At 43.0% G+C, this 24934-nt stretch overlaps 1 protein-coding gene across 2 annotated transcripts in view; it reads left to right on the top strand.

Moving 5' to 3' along the window:
* Positions 1-24934, top strand: part of pcxa (pyruvate carboxylase a) — a 493922-nt gene that overhangs the window by 40470 nt on the left and 428518 nt on the right. For both annotated transcript variants that reach the window (XM_060936332.1, XM_060936333.1), the window contains 2 exons: positions 2193-2310; positions 6303-6454. In XM_060936332.1, the coding sequence (XP_060792315.1) occupies positions 2193-2310; positions 6303-6454 (270 nt within the window). The remainder of the gene's footprint in view (positions 1-2192; positions 2311-6302; positions 6455-24934) is intronic.

Here is a 24934-nt window from a genome sequence, read left to right as displayed (position 1 = left end):
GCATTAGTCAGAGATGCAACAAGGACACCAAGGATAACACTCAAGGAGCTGCAAAGATCCACAGCGGAGATGGGAGTATCTGTCCATAGGACCACTTTAAGCCGTACACTCCACAGAGTGGGGCTTTGTGGAGGAGTGGCCAGAAAAAGCCATTGCTTAAGAAAACCCATCTGGAGTTTGCCCAACAGCATGTGGCAGACTCCCCAAACACATGGAAGAAGATTCTCTGGTCAAATGAGACAAAAATGAATCTTTTTGGCCATCATGGGAAATGCCATGTGTGGCACAAACCCATCACCCTGAGAACACCATCCCTATAATGAAGCATGGTGGTGGTAACATCATGCTGTGGGGATATTTTTTCATCTGCAGGGACAGGAAAGCTGGTCAGGACTGAAGGAATGATGGATGGCACCAAATACAGGGCAATTCTGGAGGAAAACCTGTTTGAGTCAGCCAGAGGTTTCAGACTGGGACGAAGGTTCACGGTCCAGCAGGACAATGACCCTGAACATATTGCTAAAGCTACACTGGAGTAGTTTAAAGGGAAACCTTTAAATGTCTTGGATGGCCTAGTCAAAGCCCAGACCTCAATCCAATTGCGAATCTGTGGCATAACTTGAAGATTGCTGTACACCAACGCAACCCATCTAACTTGAAGGAGTTGGAGCAGTTTTGCCTTGAGGAATGGACAAAAATCCCAGTGGCTAGATGTGCGAAGCTAATAGAGACATACCCCAAGAGACTTGCAGCTGTAATTGTAGCAAAAGGTGGCTCTGTAAAGTATTGACTTTGGGGGGTGAATGCTTATGCACACTCCAGATTTCTGTTTTCTCATCTTTAATTATTGTTTGTGTTTACAATTAAAAAAAACAACAACCACCAACGTGCACCTTTTAAAGTTGTAGGCATGTTGTGTAAATCAAATGGTGCTAACCCTCCAGAAATCCATTTTAATTCCAGCTTGTAATGCAACAAAACAGGACAAACACCAAGGGGGATGAATACTTTTGCAAGTCACTGTAATTAACAATTCATTTGTACTTTGTCGTTACAGTCTGAGTCTGAAAAGTATTAAATAATGGCTGTGGTTTCTGTATTGGAGCATTGTTTTCACTTCATGGTGTGATTTTTGCGATTGGGATGGAGGGATGGATGAGTCCTCAGTAAATACTTTTATCCTCATCAGGGATGTTGAGGATCCTAAAGCAATCCCCAGAACACTGAGCACCAAGCGTGAGGCAGGAATGCACCTCGGATGGGGTGCCGGTCCATCACAGGGCACAAAGCTCACACATACACTCACTGGCCACTTGAATAGGAACTTGATTCTAGGTTTCCTGTTGGTGAATTCAAGTACCTGGGGTCAACTGTGCAGGAAAATGGGGGCTGCGATAGTGAGGTGAGAAAAAGAGTGCAGGCAGGGTGGAGCAGTTGGAGAAGGATTTCGGGAGTCATTTGTGTTCGGAAAGTCCCAGCAAAAGTGAAAGGTAAGATGTAGAAGACAGTAGTGAGACCAGCTGTGATGTATGGACTGGAGACCGTACCCTTAACGAAGAGACAGGAGGCGGGGTTGAGGATGTTAAGGTTTGTGATGGGAGGTTGGACAGGATAAGGAACGAGCGCATCAGAGGGACAGCACATGTGGAGAGCTTGGGAATGAAGCTAAGAGAGATGAGACGGAGATGGTATGGGCACATCCTGAGAAGAGACGCAGAGCATGTTGGAAGGAGAATGTCGAGGATGGAGCTGCCAGGCAAACGAAAACGAGGAAGGCCAAAGAGGAGATACATGGATGTGGTGAGAGAGGATGTGAAAGTGGTAGAGAAAGATGTGGAAGACAGGGAGCAATGGAGACGAAAGATCCGCTGTGGCGACCCCTAATCAGGAGCAGCCAGAAGAAAAGGATGATTCTCGGATTCCTGTTCTTGGCTGCAGGACTGGAACCCAGTGTGGTGGTAATTAATTTTGTGCTGGAAAACGAACGTTTGGAACTCCTAAAATGTTTTTGTACTGACTGGATAATGTAGAAGTCAGAAAAGAGAAATCTATAATCAAGTTTGTTTGGGAGGGTGCCCGAGACTTTTGCACAGTACCGTGTGTGTGTGTGATTTTATATAAAAATGATTATTTGAAATGTGTATAATTTTATTCAGTACCAGTGTGGGATGGATGTACATATGTTTGTGTAGGAGCTGGAAGAAAGCTACCAGCGGGCCTACTCTGAAGCCCTGGCTGCTTTTGGCAATGGAGCCCTGTTTGTGGAGAAATTCATTGAGAAGCCAAGGCACATTGAAGTGCAAATCCTGGGTGAGTAGAATTGTTTAGTAGATAATCCTCAGGCAGACTCTCGTTACACGGCTTAGAAAGCTTTAAAAACCAGCTCTGTTTTCATCTCACTGTTTTATGGCTTTTTCAGGGCTGTCCATTATCCTTGAGTTGGAACTCTCTCTCTCTCTCAGTGAATAGGGCGGACTTTTTTTTCCCCCTTTTTTTTCCCCCGCACTCGTACTCTCTGGAGGCGTCTCTCTGATGTTTCTGATAGATATTTTAGAGGCGGAGAAAAGTGCAATTTAGTTCAAAAAGCAACAGGGCGTTTGAGACGAAGAAAAGCCTTTATCAGCTGTGCAAGCCATGCTGTAGTGAATAGAAAGACAAATGTGTTACATACGGTAATGTGAATTAATTTCACGACTGTATTACTCTTCCGATATGGAAATCTGTGGTTGGTCGAAGAGAGCAGCTGGACTTGCTTGAAGATTCTTGAAGACGTTTCGCCTCTCATCCGAAAGGCTTCCTCGGTTCTGTCTGACTAATAGGGAGTATCCAGTATTTATCCTCTCATGGATCATAATAGAATCCGAATCAGAATGCTGATGGCTGCGTTGTAGGTGGCTGATAAAAGATGTCATAGACACCCACCTCTGTTCAGTGATGGCCGTTCCAGGTTGACAAAAATGAACGATCCTCTCTGGCTAAGATGTCTGCCAGTTTTCTGGAAGTCCTCTCATACTCCCGCACCAGTCGGATGAGAGGCGAAACGTTTTCAGGAATCTTCAAGCAAGTCCAGTTGCTCTCTTCTACCAACCACAGATTACTATGTACTTGGATGACTGAGATTCTTCACAGATATGGCTTTATTGTGATTATTTTTGTCAAAAATTACATTTTAAATGCATGGTTTTGGAAATTCAGCTCATTGAAATATCAAGTGCCGTGTAATTCTCTCAGAAAATGCGTATATAATATATAATTTTAGCTGTTCTAGTTGGGTAACCTGCAGAAATTGCACTAATAATCCAAATGACCAATTATCATCCAAATCTGATGACTTGAAACCGTGAATTAAGCAGCCTGTTGAAGTGGGATGTAGAGGTTTTGCTGACTGCTTAGTGTGCAAGGTCTTCACTCTACTTGGCATCATGGAGGCTGCAAAAAAAAAGAAAGAAAGCCATTAAGTCCACCATGGAGGCTGCATTGAGAGCTTCCAGATGGCTTTGGATCAGGAGGAGTGATCCATGAGCCAATGGTGCTAGGACACAAGCCAGGGTCTGATCAACCCTGGCTGTTTCGCCTGAACGAGAGTGTATGATGGTGAAAGGCCCGGAACACCACATGATCTCAGGAAATATTACTCATGATGTGTTCCAGCGCATCCGAAGATGCATCTTCAAAATCACTTGTGTAGCAAATCCATACTAGTGGCACTGAGCATACGTTAACATGCCAGTGGGGCTTGTCGCAGGTTTAGTCACTGGCTAGCCACATATGGCTCTGGAAATACCATTGATAATGGGTTCCAGCACATCCTGGGATGTATCTTCGAACCAGTTACTCAAAGGTGTGACCAAAAACTGGAGAATAGTGGGAAGATGGCCCATTTCAAGCAATGTTTAAAAAAAAAAAATCTAGATAGAGACTGTGACTAAAGTCACAGTAATTTATGCTAGCTGTTATAAACCGGGACGTCTGGTCGCCGTACTCTATAGATCCGGAACGGTAAGAGATGGAGAATGACGCTTAGTGAGGTAAAGTTGCACCCTGCTGCCCTGAACGGGGGAGGGGGGGGGGACTGATTGGGGGAAAAAAAAAATCCCATTTTTTCATGGCTCATTCAGGAACAGTGATCCAGATCAGCACCAAAAGTCATAGCAATGTAATTCAGCCCAGAGGTATTCTTCATGTCAAATTTGGTGACTGGCGGCACGGTGGTGTTGTGGTTAGCACGGTCGCCTCACCGCAAAATGGCGTCCCAAAAAATGTGAGGAGAATAATAATAATAATAATAATAGAAGAAGAAGAATAAAGTAGGGCGGCACGGTGGTGTAGTGGTTAGCGCTGTCGCCTCACAGCAAGAAGGTCTGGGTTCGAGCCCCGTGGCCGGCGAGGGCCTTTCTGTGCGGAGTTTGCATGTTCTCCCCGTGTCCGCGTGGGTTTCCTCCGGGTGCTCCGGTTTCCCCCACAGTCCAAAGACATGCAGGTTAGGCTAACTGGTGACTCTAAATTGACCGTAGGTGTGAATGTGAGTGTGAATGGTTGTCTGTGTCTATGTGTCAGCCCTGTGATGACCTGGCGACTTGTCCAGGGTGTACCCCGCCTTTCGCCCGTAGTCAGCTGGGATAGGCTCCAGCTTGCCTGCGACCCTGTAGAACAGGATAAAGCGGCTAGAGATAATGAGACGAGAATAAAGTAGAAAGATCCTGAAGGAGAGTAACAATTTGCGCCAGCACTGCTAATGCAAATAATAAAAAGGTTTAGGATCCTCTGTGAATCAAATGATGTGAAACGCCTGTGAGTGCATCAAAATAAAATTTGTAGCGAAAGGAAATCAAACCCAGATTGACCCCAAACCCAGACATGAACAATCTTTAGACGTCAGTGGAATAAAAATTCGTCTTCACGTCAGAATTTTCACATTTGTGAACTTCGTATCTTTCATCTTGGCGAAGTCATTTGAAATAAGAGTCTGCAAAGTTTTGCACCCAGCTGTGCATTTATTATATATCCACACTATAAACCAAGAGCGTATTACTTGCAAACCTTCCTGATTCACTATTTGCACTGTTCCCTGCCTGACAGACGAGCTCTCTTGTTGTTTGGGAAACAATGTCATTTTTGCAAGATGCTTTAACAAGTTGCAAGCAGATGGTTCTGACAGGAGAAACAATCCCTGTTCTAATGAATCGGTTTGTAACACGCAGTGAGCCGATCATAGTGCTCCATTATCGTTGTGGCATATTTTCCAGACTGTAAGCTTTTTTTTTTTTTCTTCTCTCCCCCTTCTCTCTAGCAAGTGCTGTGAGTTTTACGGGAAAGCGTTCGGCACGGCAGAATTTTGGCGTTTCAACTTGTGAAACGTTTTTATGTATATAATTTTCGCATTAAGTACTTTTGAAAGAAGAACATAGTGCTGATCTACTGCACCATTAAAGGAACAGTCCACCATACTTCCATAATGAAATATGCTCTTATCTGAATTGAGACGAGCTGCTCCGTACCTCTCCGAGCTTTGCGTGACCGCGCAGTCAGTCAGACGTGCTGTCACTCCTGTTAGCAATGTAGCTAGGCTCAGCATGGCCAATGGTATTTTTTGGGGCTGTAGTTAGATGCGACCAAACTCTTCCGCGTTTTTCCTGTTTACATAGGTTTATATGACCAGTGATATGAAACAAGTTCAGTTACACAAATTGAAACATGGCGATTTTCTATGCTATGGAAAGTCCGCACTATAATGACAGGCGTACTAACACCTTCTGCGCGCTTCGGCAGCACATTGATATCTGAGCTCCGTATCAATGCGCTGCCGAAGCGCGCAGAAGGTGTTAGTACGCCTGTCATTATAGTGCGGACTTTCCATAGCATAGAAAATCGCCATGTTTCAATTTGTGTAACTGAACTTGTTTCATATCACTGGTCATATAAACCTATGTAAACAGGAAAAACGTGGAAGAGTTTGGTCGCATCTAACTACAGCCCCAAAAAATACCATTGGCCATGCTGAGCCTAGCTACATTGCTAACAGGAGTGACAGCGCGTCTGACTGCGTCTGACTGACTGGGAGGTCGCGCAAAGCTCGGAGAGGTACGGAGCAGCTCGTCTCAATTCAGATAAGAGCATATTTCATTATGGAAGTACGGTGGACTGTTCCTTTAATAGAACAAAAATGAACTTGTGCCAAAATGTAAATATTGTAAGAATGCCTCAAACTTCATTGCAGCCTAAAGAACAGTGACTATATTAATATTTTACCATGTGGTGTGATTTTTTTTATTTTTATTTTTTCCCCACATTGCGTTCTGCAGGCGATAAGTACGGGAACGTGATTCACCTGTACGAAAGGGACTGCTCTATCCAGAGGAGACACCAGAAGGTGGTAGAGATCGCCCCAGCCACACAGTTAGACCCCCACCTCCGAGACAGACTAACCGCAGACTCTGTGAACCTGGCCAAACAGGTATTGCTAAGCACACTTACACACACTGTTTTTATCCCATAAAGCCATGAACAAAACATGCTGGAACACTGGATAAGTGCATGACAAACCTGCTGAGCTGATATTTAAGCACACCTACACAGACTTTGTTAGCACTCTAAATGTCCTTGTAGTAGTGCATTATGTAAGACCCTCACACACTCCTACTAGCATTTTATGGTTATAGTCATGTGCTGCTTTTTTTTTTTCCCTTCCCCCCCTTAACCTCAATAAAGGTTCTCTACCTCTTTGCTGTGACAAAGGAACAATGACTCAGTTGTTCGCTGTATGGTCTTTCTTGTTACTGAGAGAGTCTATCTACTTCCACATCTGCTTTTTTTTTTAACTGACAATGAAAAGGCGTTTTTAAGGGCCAGATGAGCTTGCGCGATCGCATGTTGCCTGTCCATCGTTGTCTGTTCACAATTTCCAAAAATCACTACTCCTCCTATAGGATTGATCGGGATTTCGATCAAACTCATATGGGGTGTTCCCCAGGTTGGTATGAATAAAAGCTGTTGACGGTGGCGCCACTGGTTATATTTTTATGGCTGTTTGAAAATTTTTGGAGGGCAGCACGGTGGTGTGGTGGTTAGCGCTGTCGCCTCACAGCAAGAAGGTCTGGGTTCGAGCCCCGTGGCCGGTGAGGGCCTTTCTGTGCGGAGTTTGCATGTTCTCCCCGTGTCCGCGTGGGTTTCCTCTGGGTGCTCCAGTTTCCCCCACAGTCCAAAGACATGCAGGTTAGGTTAACTGGTGACTCTAAATTGACCGTAGGTGTGAATGTGAGTGTGAATGGTTGTCTGTGTCTATGTGTCAGCCCTGTGATGACCTGGCGACTTGTCCAGGGTGTACCCCGCCTTTCGCCCGTAGTCAGCTGGGATAGGCTCCAGCTTGCCTGCGACGCTATAGAACAGGATAAAGCGGCTAGAGATAATGAGATGAGGAGATGAAAATTTTTGGTGACTTATGACACCAAACACGACTTTTGTTAAACTGCTAGGATATTTTCACTGAAACTCACTCAGAAGACTCTAAAGACGTATTCCAAAAAGAATTGTTCACCAGGTGGCGCCACCTACTATGCAGAGGTGGCGGCAGGAAGTTTTGGAGGGGGGGGGCGACGTGTCGCGCACCGAAGGCGTGCCAAATCTAGTGGGATCCGGGGGCATGCACCCCTGGGAAATTCTGGAATTTTTAACACGCAAACACTATTTCCTGCATTTTGAGAGGCAAATTTTGGTGGAGTAAAGCTAAGTTTAATGTCTCTATTAGAGTACATTTCGTCCATGTATTTTTTTCGATATGAAACAGAACCACTGATACTATAATGTAATTATGTCTACTTAGTATCGTTGAGGGATAACACCCTCTTACAGTGGGTTTGGTCAGGGCAGCAAGCGAATTCATGTAGATCTAGAGCAGCATCAAGTTTTTGGGTGCCCAAAACTGCTTGTTCGCCTCGTGAATGCTATCTAGCCATCTGGACAGGACACGAGTTATCAGTCAGATACAAATGTACCGGTAGCAATACGGTCATAGCCTTGCTGTCACAGGGTCCCCACTTTGGCGCGAGTACCTAAGGAGACCAGACATGTCTAGAAAGTTGCCACAGCAACGGGTTAATTAGTCCAAAGAATATTCATAAATCGGCTTGTCTGCTAAAAGTGATGGGTTTTGCAGTCCTGCGTAAGCCAAATAAGGAAAATCCCGGAAAGCAGAGGAAATCGGTGATGTCAGAGCCAGGCTAATTTGCATCGGTTTTGGTGCGAATGGGTGCTACTAACCTACAGTACAAAGGGATGCTGCCGGGGCGCTGGGATGAAGGGAAGCAGCTGGATTTAATAAGGGAAAACAAAGGTGTGCAGCAGGCTGTTTATTCACACTCCTGTCCTTTTCTTCCTTGTAAATAGTCAAAGGACTCCCATTGTAACTTGGGGGGGGTCCCCTGTGCCACTGCTATGGATGAGATCACCAAGGAGTCATGTGCAATTTCACAAAAATCACTACTCCTCCTACAAGATTGATAAGATTTCAAGCTCTCACACAGCAGTGGCCGGTATGAGCTACAGCCTCAGTGAGGTGATTTTTGAAGTATAGGTCTAACCCTGGGTGGCATGGTGGTGTAGTGGTTAGCGCTGTCGCCTCACAGCAAGAAGGTCCGGGTTCGAGCCCCGTGGCCGGCGAGGGCCTTTCTGTGCAGAGTTTACATGTTCTCCCCGTGTCCGCGTGGGTTTCCTCCGGGTGCTCCGGTTTCCCCCGCAGTCCAAAGACATGCAGGTTAGGTTAACTGGTGACTCTAAATTGACCGTAGGTGTGAATGTGAGTGTGAATGGTTGTCTGTGTCTATGTGTCAGCCCTGTGATGACCTGGCGACTTGTCCAGGGTGTACCCCGCCTTTCGCCCGTAGTCAGCTGGGATAGGCTCCAGCTTGCCTGCGACCCTGTAGAACAGGATAAAGCGGCTAGATGTGATGAGATGAGAGGTCCTTAACCTAGTTGATGGAGATTTTATGCATCAGTCTGTTATTTTCTTGACATGTTATAGTCAGCATAAACGATCAAATTCTTCATTCTGCTGTAGCTTATTACGCTCCTTTTGTTTGTGGTTGTTGTAGCCGTCCTTAAAATGCCCACTAGAGCACGATAGCCTTTATTCATCAGACGTTCCTAGAACTGAACCTAAACCTGAGCACTGGAAATGGCATTTTACATTTTATAGGCGTATAATAGATTAAATTGTTGTGCACTGTGGAAATTGACCATGACGTGATTGAGGTATAACTGATGAATCATCATTGGTCACATGAAAATGAGAAGATACTGTTGCGTTTTATTACATTATATTACTGGCAATTAGCAGACGCTCTTATCCAGAGCGATGTACAACATATCCAGAGTAGCCTGGGGAGCAGTTGGGGCTATCGAACTGGCATGGTTTTGTTCCCAGAGCTGCTTCTCTAACCATTAGGCCATGGCTTCTAGTTTACATGAGTATCATAAATTAGTAATAAGCAAGACAAACGCACAATCGGTAGCTTAAGAGCAACAACAACACCCCTAATAATAATAATAATAATCTAGAAGGGCACTCGGAGAACGCAGACATCCACCAAGGACGGTCATTGACTCTTCTATGATATGCATCGCTCTACAACAACCACCACTTCATATATCGGGATAAATTTCCAAAATAATTAGATTTAACTGCCTATAGATGTATCCCATAGGATTACGAGTACCCGTGAATGTGGATTGTGATGTGGAGTTTCTACATTGGCTATGTTTTTGTCACTTAAAATCTAGTACATGACGGTATAATTTAAAGGAGAACTGAAGTCATTTTAAAACTTGCTTTATTTCTTAATTAACGTGTTATTCAATTACGTTTTCGTTACCTTGTATTGTGACTCGTATTGGCAACTAATTGCAATTAAATATCATACTTATCGGCCGATTCGTTTTTTAACCATGTTGAAATTTAGTTCGTTTGGTCCACAGCAGGCGTCGCTTATCTGTGTGATCGTCATGAGACTTGTGCGAGACTTCGAAACGTGAAGCGTCAGCCAGGTGTCGGTGCCGCCATTTTGAAAACCGTTTTCCAAACGAAATATTGCACAAAAACGAGTTTAAATGACTATTATTGCCTACTTTTTTTCAAACTTTCCTGATTGCTATCAAAACAAACAAAACTTCCGGCTCGATCACATCAGCATGCGAAAGAGGGCGCGCGCGTCTTTTTTTTTTTTTAAAGATATTTTTTTGGGCTTTTTGCACCTTTATTGGATAGGACAGTGCAGAGACAGGAAATGAGCGGGAGAGAGAGAGAGACAGGAAGGGATCGGGAAATGACCTCGGGCCGGAATCGAACCCGGGTCGCCCGCATTCATGGTATGGCGCCTTAACCACCTGAGCCACGACGCCCCCGCGCGCGTCTTTTGATAACGTTGGCAGATGTCGGTCACTTTGATTTCCGCTGTACGTTTTATTTCCGTCCTACGATGTCTCGCACAGGTCTCGACGAATCTCGTTTACGGCCATCGGTTTGACATATGGACCGATGTATTACAGAGCGTATTTCAAACACTCATAACTTGCTATAGCAGCGACAAAATGGCCATCAAAAATGCATTCCGATATTTAATAAAATGAGAAATAGAATTTTAATGATGATAAATTGGCCTTCAGTTCTCCTTTAAGATGTATGGCTTTGTTGAGTGGAGGCTTCCTTCAAATGCTGTATTGCGCAACGTCAGCGAAAGTGTAACTCAGATACGCTCCAAAATTTAATGGGTTCTTCCTTTGCCAATGTTGTATCCTTCCACCGAGTTTCATAGAAATTGGGTTGGGAGGTTTTACGCAATCCTGCTTACAGGCAAACCGACTGCACTGAAAACATTAATCTCCTTGGTCGAGGTAACATTACTGCTTTTATTATGATTTAGTAATCATTATAATAGCAATATGGATAAGGCAATAATATTGGCAAGCGCAATTAGCGTAGATGTGGGGATTTAATGATTTATTATTTCTGAATAATTGTCTTAGTTTGTGATTATAACATTTGAAATTTTATTACTGTTCTTGCTGAATATATGGATAATTTAGATGGAAATTGTCTAATTGATCAAATTTAAGGACCATTTCGATCACATGTCAGAGTCTGATGAAGATATTCCACGAGCAGAAGACCAAGTTTTTCTGATATTAAAGAAATGCTTGTAATGCGCCTTTAAAGCACCAGATGGCGCTGTTGTGATGTAGCCATGAGACATTGCATAAAAATGGGATAAAATATGATCAGAGTGCTCTGTTCATGTAGGCTGCTTATTAGGGACTGAATCAAGATGTGTGGCTAAACTTTTATCGAACAATGTGTGCAGCGATTTGACATTGTCATTGTTCGCAGAGATCCGATTATCCTTTGACAACGAAAAGATGTTTTGAGCCGAGATCTGAAAGAAAGCGTCGTGGAGTGTACCGTGTTGCCACATGGCTGCTGTCTGATACTGATCTGTTCATTAGATACGGTGCACTGGACCCGCTCGCTGAACTAATTGCTCTTTATTTTAGTGGCGGCATGTCAACGTCTACTTGGGTCTCTTCAGCTCAAGTAGAAAATGGCAGTGTGGAGATAATGTATACGTGAAAAGCACCACTACTACACACACTTCACTGCTATTATGGTAACTATTCCTGTCCCCTTCTAGTCCTCTTTTGCTTTTTATTTGTGTTATGGTTCATGTTTGTGAAGTCTACTCAAGCACAGGAGTCGACACTTTTATTGGAATGTTGTTCTTATTTTAGCATTAGCATACTTCATCTTTAAACAGCACTGAGCTATATTATAATTATTGTCATACTTCTGAACGGTTGTTCGGAAGCTTTATTGCAGTAGACTTGCTTTTCGAGGAGTTACAGTAGTTTATGTACGTGTTCGGATTTTTAAATAGCGTGCTGACCAAGCAGTTGTGGTACCTTTTCGCTTCACGTGGTAAACCCACCGTTACATATGGGCCAGGCCCAGGACAAACCATTTAGAAATTGAAACACACATGGACACAATCTGCGAAATATAAATGGCTGTAACGTATAATGAATCTGCTGTTTAATTTTAAAGGAACAGTCCACCGTACTTCCATAATGAAATATGCTCTTATCTGAATTGAGACGAGCTGCTCCGTACCTCTCCGAGCTTTGCGCGACCTCCCAGTCAGTCAGACGCGCTGTCACTCCTGTTAGCAATGTAGCTAGGCTCAGTATGGCCAATGGTATTTTTTGGGGCTGTAGTTAGATGCGACCAAACTCTTCCGCGTTTTTCCTGTTTACATAGGTTTATATGACCAGTGACATGAAACAAAGTTCAGTTACACAAATTGAAACGTAGTGATTTTCTATGCTATGGAAAGTCCGCACTATAATGACAGGCGTACTAACACCTTCTGCGCGCTTCGGCAGCGCAGTGATATCTGAGCTCCGTATCAATGCGCTGCCGAAGCGCGCAGAAGGTGTTAGTACGCCTGTCATTATAGTGCGGACTTTCCATAGCATAGAAAATCGCTACGTTTCAATTTGTGTAACTGAACTTGTTTCATATCACTGGTCATATAAACCTATGTAAACAGGAAAAACGCGGAAGAGTTTGGTCGCATCTAACTACAGCCCCAAAAAATACCATTGGCCATACTGAGCTTAGCTACATTGCTAACAGGAGTGACAGCGCGTCTGACTGACTGGGAGGTCGCGCAAAGCTCGGAGAGGTACGGAGCAGCTCGTCTCAATTCAGATAAGAGCATATTTCATTATGGAAGTACGGTGGACTGTTCCTTTAAAAGAGAACTGAAGTCATTTTAAAACTTGCTTTATTTCTTAATTAACGTGTTGTTCAGTTACGTTTTCGGTTTTAGTAACCTTATACTCGTATCGGCAACTAATTGCAATTCAATATTAAACTTATCGGCCTATTGGGTTTTTAGCCGTGTTGAATTTAGTTCATTTGGTCCACGGCAGGCGTCGCTTATCCGCGCGATCTTCATGAGACTTGTGTGAGACTTCAAAACGTGAAGTGTCAGCCAGGTATCAGTGCCGCCATTTTGAAAGCTGTTTTCCAAGCGAAATATTGCACAAAAACTGAGTTTAAATGACAATTACTGCCTACTTTAAAAAAAAAAAGTTCCTGATTGCTATCAAAACACACAAAACTTCCGGCTTGATTTACATCAGCATTCGAAAGAGGGCGCGCACGTTTTTTTTTTTTTTTTTTTTTTTTTTTTGCGGTAGTGCTGAAAGAAATCAAATTAAAAGTCTCAAATCTGATTTAATAGAAGGCAGCGGCAAAGAAGAAAGTATTCAGCTTTGATTTAAAAAACTGGTACTTTTGTATTGATTAATTTGGGAAATACGCTCAGTATAATATGGATTTATCACAAAAACACAGGCATTTATTTATTTTGAAAACATACCAGCCGAATGATCTGGCAAGTTTTAATTGTGCGACAGTAATAACGCGAATACCAGCGCGATGGAGTAGTGTCCGAAAGCTTTTTTTTTTTTTTTCATTTTACCAATGAGCTCGCTATATAGTCCTCTATATAGTAATTCCTTGTGTAGGGAGTAGTGAACGAGTGAGCGATTTCGGACACGGGGAACGTTGGCAGATGTCGGTCACTTTGATTTCCGCTGTACGTTTTACTTCCGTCCTACGATGTCTCGCACAGGTCTCAACGAATCTCGTTTACGGCCATCGCTTCGACATATGGACTGATGTATTACATAGCATATTTCAAACACTCATAACTTGCTATAGCAGTGACAAAATAGCGATCAAAAATGCATTCCTATATTTAATAAAATGAGAGAAATAGAATTTTGATGGTAAAAAATTTGCCTTCAGTTCTCCTTTAAGTTATAGCGTCAAGTTAACGGAAGTTGGTCCTTCATCCTTTTCTCTTTTCCTTCTTGTAAGTCTGATTTCAACATCTTATGATGATGATCATCCTTCGGGGTCGCCATGTGACCATGACTTCAATTTGGTGGGTGGCAGTTGTGGGTCTGGAGGTGACCAACGAGGCCAATCTGGGCTCCGAAGGTACGCCCACATGTTGACGTTCCACGTGCTAAGGTTGAGTACCTTCATGACCTTTTTTTTTTGTTGTTGTTGTATTTTGACCGCTGAGTGAGATCCCTGCCAGCCGCGGTGTGTTGGCCAGGGTGAGGTGAAGCAGGCTATGTTTGGGGCACCTTTCTCCAAGGAGGTGAGCAGAGCGAATTCTAAACAGGGCTGCTCAGACACCCAGGGGGCTGCCAAACTCCACTGCTATTTCGTTCCAGCAGAGAGCAACCCTCTGCCCTGGGCCGCCTGTGTGCAGGTTCGTGACTACAGCTTCCAGTGTTTCCACACCTGCTGCTTGGCCACTTGCCCATTGCCACAGGACTTGAATTTGATGTCATGACTTGCGTGCGACTTGGATTAGAGTGAGGGAGAGTTGTGCAGCCGTCAGCCTCGTTCTCTCGTCCCAACCTAACTGGGTTCAGGGGCAAGACAGAATCAGGATACAGAATCAGAAAAGAAAAAAGGATGAAGGACCAAATTCCGTTAACTTGACACTATAACTTAAAGGGGAACTGAAGGCAAATTTTTTACCATCAAAATTCTATTTCTCTCATTTTATTAAATATAGGAATGCAGTGGATGCCAACAGTGTTCTACGTGTTCCACTGTGCCCTGATCGCTCAGGGCACAGTTATCGCGCTCCACAAATGTTTTGTTGGGTCTGCCTTCCTGCCTGTTGAACCACCAAGTCGTGGTCTCCTCTGTGCCGTCTGCAGAGTCCGATCTTCGGTCATAACCTTGACCAGAAGGAGCAAGGCGTTGCTAGTGCTTGCCCAAGGCACCACCCCAGGCTAGTGGAGGGAAGGAGACACCTTACTACTCCATTGAATGGCGGTCAAGGATGGCACATGCCCACTTCCCTAATTCAACATCTTGACCAACTTGCGTACTTGATGAATGTAACTAATAGCCAGAGACCCTCTACATCTAAAAATGTCTGTAAATTAGGTGTGAAAGTTTAAGTGGCTGTCAAAGCACTTCCAGCCAGAATGCAGCAGACAAAACGGGGACTATTAAGTTGTTTAACAAGTTGTAAAGATGCATCAGCATTCATTTTTGATGGTTTTATTCTGCACGTCAGTAGGACTGCCAAACCCTTCTTGGCCCTCTGCTGACCCGATTGTCTCACTGGGACAGTAGGACTACCGTGTTGGAAATGAAAGGTTCTGACTACAAAGTTGAATTCTGGGCAAAAATGTTCTGTTTCTATTGCTGTCGGCTTTTCAAGATGTTTCGAGTTGAAATTGAGGAGTTGCACTGCTGCACACACCGTGTATCCTATGTGTCAACGTTTTGCCGAGATAAAGTGTCCCGCATTTTACGATTCCGGAGATTGCCGAAGCAAGTGAGTAACAATATCACATGACCACTGTGGGGTGTGTTTGACCTACTTTTAACCAAAACAAGTCGGCGTGGGCAAACATGGCGGTCTCTGCTCTCCCGCCAGCGGAAAAGAAAAGGAAAATCTGAAGGCAAATCAGCTAGAAAGCGTGCCAGAAAACCAATGGAAACCAAAAGGTTGTCTGCAAGAATTTTCATGAAGGGGCAGACCGACCGCTGGAATCAAATGACTAAGGATTTGCAGTGCTTGTTTTGGATTGGTGAGTCCAAGTACGGCGTTATAAACCTAATGTTTTGATCTTAGAGAGGAAAAAAAATAACACAAAAGCAGTAACGGAGAAAAGATATATTCGTCTTTTTGTTTCACGGGTCTGTTTGCGAATATCATCCACAAATTACATCCCTGCGACTCAAAACTCTCCGAGGTCGGTGCAGAGTCATGTTTTCTGTGCGTCGCCGTCTTGGTGTGACGCACTCCTATAGTTATGCTAATTAGTTCAAGCTTCTCGTGTTCGGCTGTTTCCGTAGGGCCATACTATCTGGCTCCAAGGTGGTGTTTACATTAGACCGTATCAGCGGATCATCAGATTAACGTTTTTAAAACGATTCGCGTGCACACAGCAACGCCAATACACGGATACGCTAATCACATGACTAATTAGACGGCACGTCACATGATCCCAGTGCATATCGGGCATGCGCAAGTCACTCACCACTTGCAAGTGGCAGGATGGCAAGCGAACACCTTCTCCAGCAGATAAACACACCTGGCTGTGATGTTCATGTTCTCACTGAGTTTAAGCGCCTGAAGGAGGTAAATAAGTTGAAATGTGTAAATAAACCTCAGTGCGGCTCAGCGCTTCCTCCTGCGCTCCAAATCACTCCGCCCTGAACAGCGAGTGCCCTCTGGAGGGTGCGCACTCCGGCCCTGCGCAGCTCACAGAGCGCGCGAGTGAAGCGCACGAGCAGTGATTCGGGACTGAGCCGCTGTGTGTGTGATCCCAACGCCAGCGAATCAGGAAGGTGGATGTCACAGTGACGTTGTCCAATGACGACGTCAGCTAGAGCTCAGCACAGCGTTTCCTCGTTCCTCAATGTTTACACAGCACCGGATCAGATACGAACTGGGTTGAATACGTGGGCCCTGGCGGATTCAAGTTCTTCCGCCTGTGGAGTCGTTTCCCGGCGTTTTGATGTGCACGGACAGTGCATCCGCGACGAAAACGAGACGGATACGGTCTAATGTAAACACCACCCAAGAGGTAGGATATACAGTCCCAAAATGGAGGAAAGCAACTCTCAGCACATCAAAATGTGATCATATCTTGTCCATGATATTGTACTTGTGAGATGTAGAAAAATGCCATGCACCCAAAAAAAAAATGGTGGTAAATTCAGATGACTTTGCAGTACATTACCACTGTCTAAGAGCTTGGAGTTAACATTGAAATATAAAAAAGCCACGTTCCCATAAATGATCAATATTGTAGTGTCAGTGATTTGCACAAATAAAACAAAGCTTACATACATGTTGAGTTACAAAGCATCACTATCAAACTTAATATTGATTGATTTACATAAGGATGCATTTATGGGCTGATATTTTCCAGACCTGAGATGAGAACTGACATCAGGCTTCATCTCAGGAAAGATTAAACAACTAGACCGTAGCGATAGGAGTCCGTGAAGACCTTTTGATTAAAAGTCATTCAATATCCCTCATTATTATACATACAGGGCAATCCAGGCACTGGGGGTACATAAGCGTACTCTTGGTGCCGGTTCCAAGCCCGGATAAATTGGAGAGGGTTGCGTCAGGAAGGGCATCCGGCGTAAAACCGTGCAGGAAAATGGGGGCTGCGATAGTGAGGTGAGAAAGAGAGTGCAGGCAGGGTGGAGCAGTTGGAGAAGGATTTCGGGAGTCATTTGTGATCGGAAAGTCCCAGCAAAAGTGAAAGGTAAGATGTAGAAGACAGTAGTGAGACCAGCTGTGATGTATGGACTGGAGACCGTACCCTTAACGAAGAGACAGGAAGCAAAGTTGGAGGTGGCGGAGTTGAGGATGTTAAGGTTTGCGATGGGAGTGACGAGGTTGGACAGGATAAGGAATGAAGCTAAGAGAGATGAGACTGAGATGGTATGGGCACATCCTGAGAAGAGATGCAGAGCATGTGGGAAGGAGAATGTTGAGGATGGAGCTGCCAGGCACACGAAAACGAGGAAGGCCAAAGAGGAGATACATGGATGTGGTGAGAGAGGACATGAAAGTGGCAGGTGTGGTAGAGAAGGATGCGGAAGACGGAGCAATGGAGACGAAAGATCTGCTGTGGTGACCCCTAATAGGAAGCAGCCAGAAGATGATGATGATGCATACTGTACAGGACACTTTTTCGATGGAATAAAAAACATGTGTTCTATTCCCTTCTAGCAGGTTTCCATCATTTGATTTGATAGCATGCAATATTGTTAGCATATCGCTTATCCTATGTGCATAACATCACTCGACCCAATGGAGAATGAGTGTTGAGTAGGGTGCATCAGTTGCCCCCTAAAAATGAAAAGTTCCTCCGATCATGATGCATTTTTGTTTTTATGTTCCTTTTGGTAAGAAAACACACTGGGTGAAATATTTTGACAAAATTCAAAAGTTTAATGGTGGCACCAGGAGCTCAAAGTTATGGAAAAAGCTGCTATTTTATGATTTTTATGACAAAATTTCGATCACTTTTCATGAGGCACCTTATAGAGTATACCAAATATCTTAGATACACATTTTTAGTACATATTCTAAATATATTATCAAGCACAGTTTGAGTTTTAGCTGTTCATTGAATCATTGTTCAACTACTTTTAAACAATACAAATGTATTATGAATCACATTAATGCTTCTCAATCCCTTGCAAAGGTTCTTAACATCATCTCTGGGTCACAAGGAATCAATAAATGGAGTCCAACCTTGTGATTCAAACCTTACGCGAAAACATAAAATAAGCGTTTTTTGGCAAAAAAATGAACCTCATGGTGCCACCATTAGACTTTTGAATATGGTCAAAAAATTTTACAAGATGTCTTTATTGGTGAAAAGGAACACCCAGACAAAAAAAAATGCATCAGATTTTATGAAAGTGAGGGCAACTGATGCACCCTAGTGTTGAAGATGGTTTAGGATATTGCATGGTTGTCAAGACATAAAACTTCCGCGCTAGCGAGCGACTAGAACAATTTGTAAATAAACATGGTTTGCTTCGTTAAATACAGAAGATTTTGAGAGAATTTTGAAAGAGAAAGACGCGTGAAAGTTGTGTGTGTATAATAAATGGAATATATCTGATATAGCACGAAAAAAAAGCCAGCCAATATTATTTAAATATTTAACGACTGACTCGTACGTGATGAACGTACATGATGCTACAGAGCACCTTTCTGACCTGCACACGTGGAACTCGGCAGACTTTTTTTTTTTTTTTTTCTTACTACAAAACCAAAATGTGTGTAACAAACAATATAACAAAAAACATACAACATTAGTGAGCCAAGACATAGGACATTCGGTAAGGGCTAGGGACATGGTACTGGGGAGGTTATTAAAATGTATGTGTGAGTGTGTTAGAGGGAGATGTTTGAGTGTGGGTATGAGGGAGGTATTTGTGTGTGTGTGTGTGTGTGTGTGTGTGTGTGTACATGAATACATATGTATATTATCAATTTAGCAATTATGTAAATGATATGTGAGCAGAAAAGTCCGGGGCCTGGGGGATTAGGATGAGTCCCACTGGGAGGGAGTAGAGAAAGGGAGAAGCAGACTTCGGGCAAACTGACGCACCCCCCCAGACACAATCACACCCCCCAAGAGAAAAAATAAATGAATAAAATAAAATGGAGGGGGGGGGGGTGGTAAGATAACTTCCTCTGACCACTCCAAGCCCCAGTGCATCAGAGGTACAAGCCGAACCCTAGCGGGAGGAGAGGACAGGAAAGGGCTGCCGCAGAGCCCCCCAAACCACGCCCACCCCCGGCCCCCACCATCCCGAACAGAACAGGAGCCCAAGGCTTCCCCAATCCACGCGCCTCACTGGCCCTACGATGTGTTTTATCGAATGTCTAAATGCATTAAAAAGAGGGGGGGCAGAGCAGAAAGAGAGCCTTACTAAAGACTCCCCCCCCCTGACCCACCCCCACCTTTCCTATAAATTAAGATTGTGATTTTTCTAAGATGTGATGCATTAAAAGAAGTGAGGCGCAAGCTGATTCAGGCCTTTTTACAGGCCACTCTACAGAGCGCCCCACCTCGACCCTTACTTACTGGAGGTGTTTGTGTTATTGAGTGGGAATGTACCTTCCGAGTCAGCTAATGTGGAGCGTTAAAAAGTGAGACACGCAGAGTGGAGGCAGCCCGGACCGGGCTGCCTCGTCAGACATTTTTAAACCGTCAACCAGTTTTTACTTTTATGGTATGTACAACTTATTTCATTTCAGTTATCCGGACTTGGCCCATCGCAGTATTGTTTGACTCTACCGCTGGGTTATGAAACCGTTCTGAATGTACAGTATGTTAGTCAGCGGCTGTTCCTCGAGATTTAGATCTCTTTTTTTGATTGATTGATTACTTTATTCTGAACAATAAAGAAGAAAGATATATAAAAATAAAAATTTAAATAAAAAAAATACAATAATCAAAACATCATAAACAAACAGAATAGCATAGCCACAAGGCAATAACATAACAATGTTCAGAAAGGATTAGGAAGAAGTAATATCTTATCCAATCCTAACCCTCTATACCACCGCTAATCAAATGTCACTTTCCGCCATAATAAACTATATATACAAAAGAAAACAAAAGCAATAAACAAAAAAGAAAACATACCAAAATATACCGACATGGTATAATATCGACCAAATCAAATCATATATACAGATACTTATGTTATGCATATATACACACATACTATACATACCTATAACTATACACTAAATACAAGAAGACCAGTCACAGACTTGCTCTCAATTTCATCATCACCTATATAGTCTGCCTGTCCTCATTCTCATATATTTTTTATTAACATGTTTTTATATAATTTTTTAAACAGTTTTATGTTGGTGCTATTTTTGAGTTCATTTTCCAGACCATTCCACAATTTCACCCCACAGACTGTTATGCACATACTTTTCTGATGATACAAACATCTTTTGCGCCGGGGACAATGCACAGCAGCTTATGGAAACAATCACAACCGAAATGAATAAATTAAAAAGGTGGTCAGGGGTGATAGCGTTCCGGCGCCGCGCCGGATTTCCGGTGTACCGTGGCTGGGGAAAAAAAAAAATCACGGCCGTGACGGCACTTTTTTCCCACTAGTTCCATATCATGCGAATTCCCTTTACTGTCTATTTGCGCATCTCAGAATGACACAGGACAATGGGTGAACTAGATTTTTTTTTTTTTTTTTTCTCCAGCCACGGTACGCCGGAAATCCGGCGCGGCGCCGGAACGCTATCACCCCTGGGTGGTTTAGCGTAAACAAATTGTCATTGAATTTGAGTAAAACAAAGATTGTTATTTGGAAAATATAAGTCGAACCCTCAAGTTGAATTGAAAATTGACAACATAACCATAGAAAGAGTGTCTCATCTCATTATCTCTAGCCGCTTTATCCTGTTCTACAGGGTCGCAGGCAAGCTGGAGCCTATCCCAGCTGACTACGGGCGAGAGGCGGGGTACACCCTGGACAAGTCGCCAGGTCATCACAGGGCTGACACATAGACACAGACAACCATTCACACTCACATTCACACCTACGGTCAATTTAGAGTCACCAGTTAACCTAACCTGCATGTCTTTGGACTGTGGGGGAAACCGGAGCACCCGGAGGAAACCCACGCGGACACGGGGAGAACATGCAAACTCCACACAGAAAGGCCCTCGCCGGCCCCGGGGCTCGAACCCGGACCTTCTTGCTGTGAGGCGACAACGCTAACCACTACACCACCGTGCCACCCTAGAAAGAGTGTATGAAATAAAATTTCTGGGTGTGATTGTTGATCATAAAGTCTGCTGGAAACCGCATATTAATCATGTTAAAGCAAAAATAGCAAAGATTACTGCAATTTTGGGGAAATCAAGACACGTTCTGGACTATAAATCACTACATACTCTGTATAATGCACTCATACTTCCATATCTGAGCTACTGTGTGAAGATATGGGGTAATACCTACAAATCTAACCTGCAGCCGTTATGCACATTACAAAAAAGAGCAATAAGAATCGTCAGTAATACGGGATATTTTGAGCATACAAACGCATTATTCGTAAAAGCACACACTCTGAAATTCACGGATCTGGTTAAACACAAGACTGCACAAATTATGTATAAAGCAAGACATAACCTTCTTCCGGGTGAGGTACAAAGTACGTTTATGGAAAGGCAGGGTGGGTATAACCTGAGAGGGGAAATGAATTTTAAGAGAGTAAATGTTAGAACAACTATGAAAAGTATGTGCATAACAGTCTGTGGGGTGAAATTGTGGAATGGTCTGGAAAATGAACTCAAAAATATGCATACCGTATTTATCCTAATAAACGCGCCCGGGCGCGATGCAAAACATGAAGGGGGAGCGTCAATTTCGACCCTTAAATGACAAAAATCGAACATGACAAAATCATCGGAATTTAAAACATTTATTTTGAAACACATGAAAATACAGTTATATGTCCAAAAAGTCAATTAAACAATGTCCAGCTCGCTTATAAGGATAACATTGGTAAGTAAACTATTTGTAGTGACGTCACAATTCAAATTCTAACAGAAAACGAGAGCGCCCGAAAGGGAAAGCTGAGCCGAGCCGCCTCACGGCTGTAATGCAAATTGCTTTCCTCCTCAGTATACAAGTGTGCTTCCATGTCAGGGAAAAATAAACTACCACTGCTGCCTATGTAGTGCCCTATTTATACAAATAGGAATCATTCAGGATTCAGCCATGATACGGAGCAAAAACATGGCTGAATCCTGAATGACTCCTATTTGTATAAATAGGGCACTACATAGGCAGCAGTGGTAGTTTATTTTTCCCTGACATGGAAGCGCACTTGTATACTGAGAAGGAAAGCAATTTGCATTACAGCCGTGAGGCGGCTCGGCTCAGCTTTCCCTTTCGGGCGCTCTCGTTTTCTGTTAGAATTTGGTAAAGAAAAAAAAAATATATATATAATACCCCAATGGAAAAAACGTTTAAACAGTCTAACACATCAAACACTCAACAAAACAACTTTTGTGGGATAATTTGGTTGATATTCTAGCAAGAAGACAATCACAGAAAGGTACAAGCATCTATTCCACTGCTTTTAAATTAAGAAAACACGCAGAAAATGTCGAGGGTAGTAAAATGACTCTACAAGTGCAATCACGTGCAATCATTCCTGTAACTGGACTCACTGGATACTCTCCATCCTGAAATTAACTAGATCACATGTGGTTTTATGTCTCTGAAAATGGAAAACAAAATACATTGTGTTAAAACGATAGTACTATAACGACACATCGTTGTAGTAAAGCTATAGATTCTTATATAATTATCGTTTTACATTGTCACTCGCAATATTGAGATGTTGTCATACGATAATCCATACATACGGTAAGATTTTATGTTCCTTAACAACTCCTATCAAAAACGATCGTATTCTCTATTTGTTATGAAACAATTTTCAACACGCTCGCACCCGTATTGATATCCGCAGCGGAGTGAATGTCCGTATTTTATACTGTCCATGTTTACTAACGCGATTTCCGGTAAAAAAAAAAAAAAATCAGCGGTGAAATTGAACGTCTCTGTTGTGGTTTGTTGGATTTAAAGTTTGTTAAATGAAGAAAATGGTTGGTAAATACTATTCTAGCTCTGAAAATCGTGGAGGCGCGTCAAATAGGGAGGGCGCTTCTATAAGGATAAATACGGTATATGATTTTGTTATTGAAGTGCTGTCAGTACTGACCTGCCGGTTATATACCCCATTACTCAAATGTCTTGCATGACTGAGCTGTATATAAATATAAAGATTGATTGGTATTTAGGTCAAATTTGTTAAAACGGTGCTAAATTTTAATTTCCACATTTAACGAGGGTCCCCCCCAACACACACACACACACACACACACAGTACAAGCAGGAAGAAAAGTGATTTGAGTTTGTGTTGAGCATGCAGCATAGACTCTAGGCTTGAACTGAGCATGGATTGATGAGCAGGTTTTTTTTTTTTTTTCCCCCTGAGGATAACTGTTCTAGCTTTGAAACATTGCTTGTTGTGATAAATTTGTCTGATTTGGCTTCAGTTTCCAAATTACACCAATTTTAAAAACATTACAGCTGGCTTAATGTTGTTTGTTGACGTTCTTGTCGGGTGAATATGAATAATACCAGTAATCCTAGATGACTGACTGAAATTACTGTGATTTCGGTGATCTGAGGTCATCCGTTTGTACGAGTCAGTTTGCAGATCTTGAAAAGACGGCTGTATTTCCAATCGCGTGGTCTCCCTTCATTTTGCGATGCCGCAAATTCAGAGTAACCGGGATAAGGATGGAAGTGGGACGTCTGCAGAAACGGGGGTTGTTCCAGATTTGAGATCATGTATATTGATAGAGTCCTGCATTCTTTATCAGGGTTAAAGGAATACGCCACCCCCAGGTGAAATTGAGTCAGTCCCTGCAGTCCTTAGAGTTGGATGAGTGAGCCAAAGCGGTTTGTAGCCGACCCAGCCATTGCCCTGATCGAGAAACTCCCCGGTTAGCTTTAGCTTAGCGTAGTCGCTGTAATCCGGCGTGTCCAGCTAGCATGTCGTTGCAAAAGTGAATCAAAGATCTCAAGATTTTTTATAATTATTTCTCATGACCAGTGTTGGGCACGTTACTTTCAAAAAGTAATTAGTTATAGTTACTAGTTACTTTTCCCAAAAAGTAACTGAGTTAGTAACGGAGTTACTTTGTCATAAAAGTAACTAATTACCAGGGAAAGTAATTATTCCGTTACATTTTGTTCCCCCTCAAAAAAAAATCAAATTCAATTAGTGTAATCATAATAAAAGTGAATGTTAAATGTGTTTAATGACTGAAATGGACACTTAACAGAACCAGTTAGTAACGTTATCTACACTATATTAATATTTTTGTGGGACAATGTGAGAAGACATCTATCAAATGTAATATATTTTTGTAGTTATTAAAATTGTTACTAATTACTGGCCACTGACGAGGACAAACGCTTTGTTCCTCGACATAATGTGCATTGCACGTAAACACTCTTGCCTTTTATTTCAAGTAATGAAAAGTAATGGCTGTATTTCCAGTGTGAAAGCGCAGTGCTGGGCTGACCGCTCGCCATCGCTGTGTCTTCTGATTGAAAGAGCGCGCAGTAGGCGTGGCCTACCTACGTATGTTGTCCAAATCTACTCTGATTGGCTTACTGTGCCGTTGTCTCGTGTCTCCCCGCCCCACACTAAAGCAGAGTAAAGAAAGGCTG

Source organism: Neoarius graeffei, chromosome 12, assembly GCF_027579695.1.
Source record: "Neoarius graeffei isolate fNeoGra1 chromosome 12, fNeoGra1.pri, whole genome shotgun sequence".
Lineage (NCBI taxonomy): Eukaryota > Metazoa > Chordata > Actinopteri > Siluriformes > Ariidae > Neoarius > Neoarius graeffei.
Note: the sequence above shows the minus strand (reverse complement) of the source record. Positions and strands in the feature narration are given on the sequence as shown.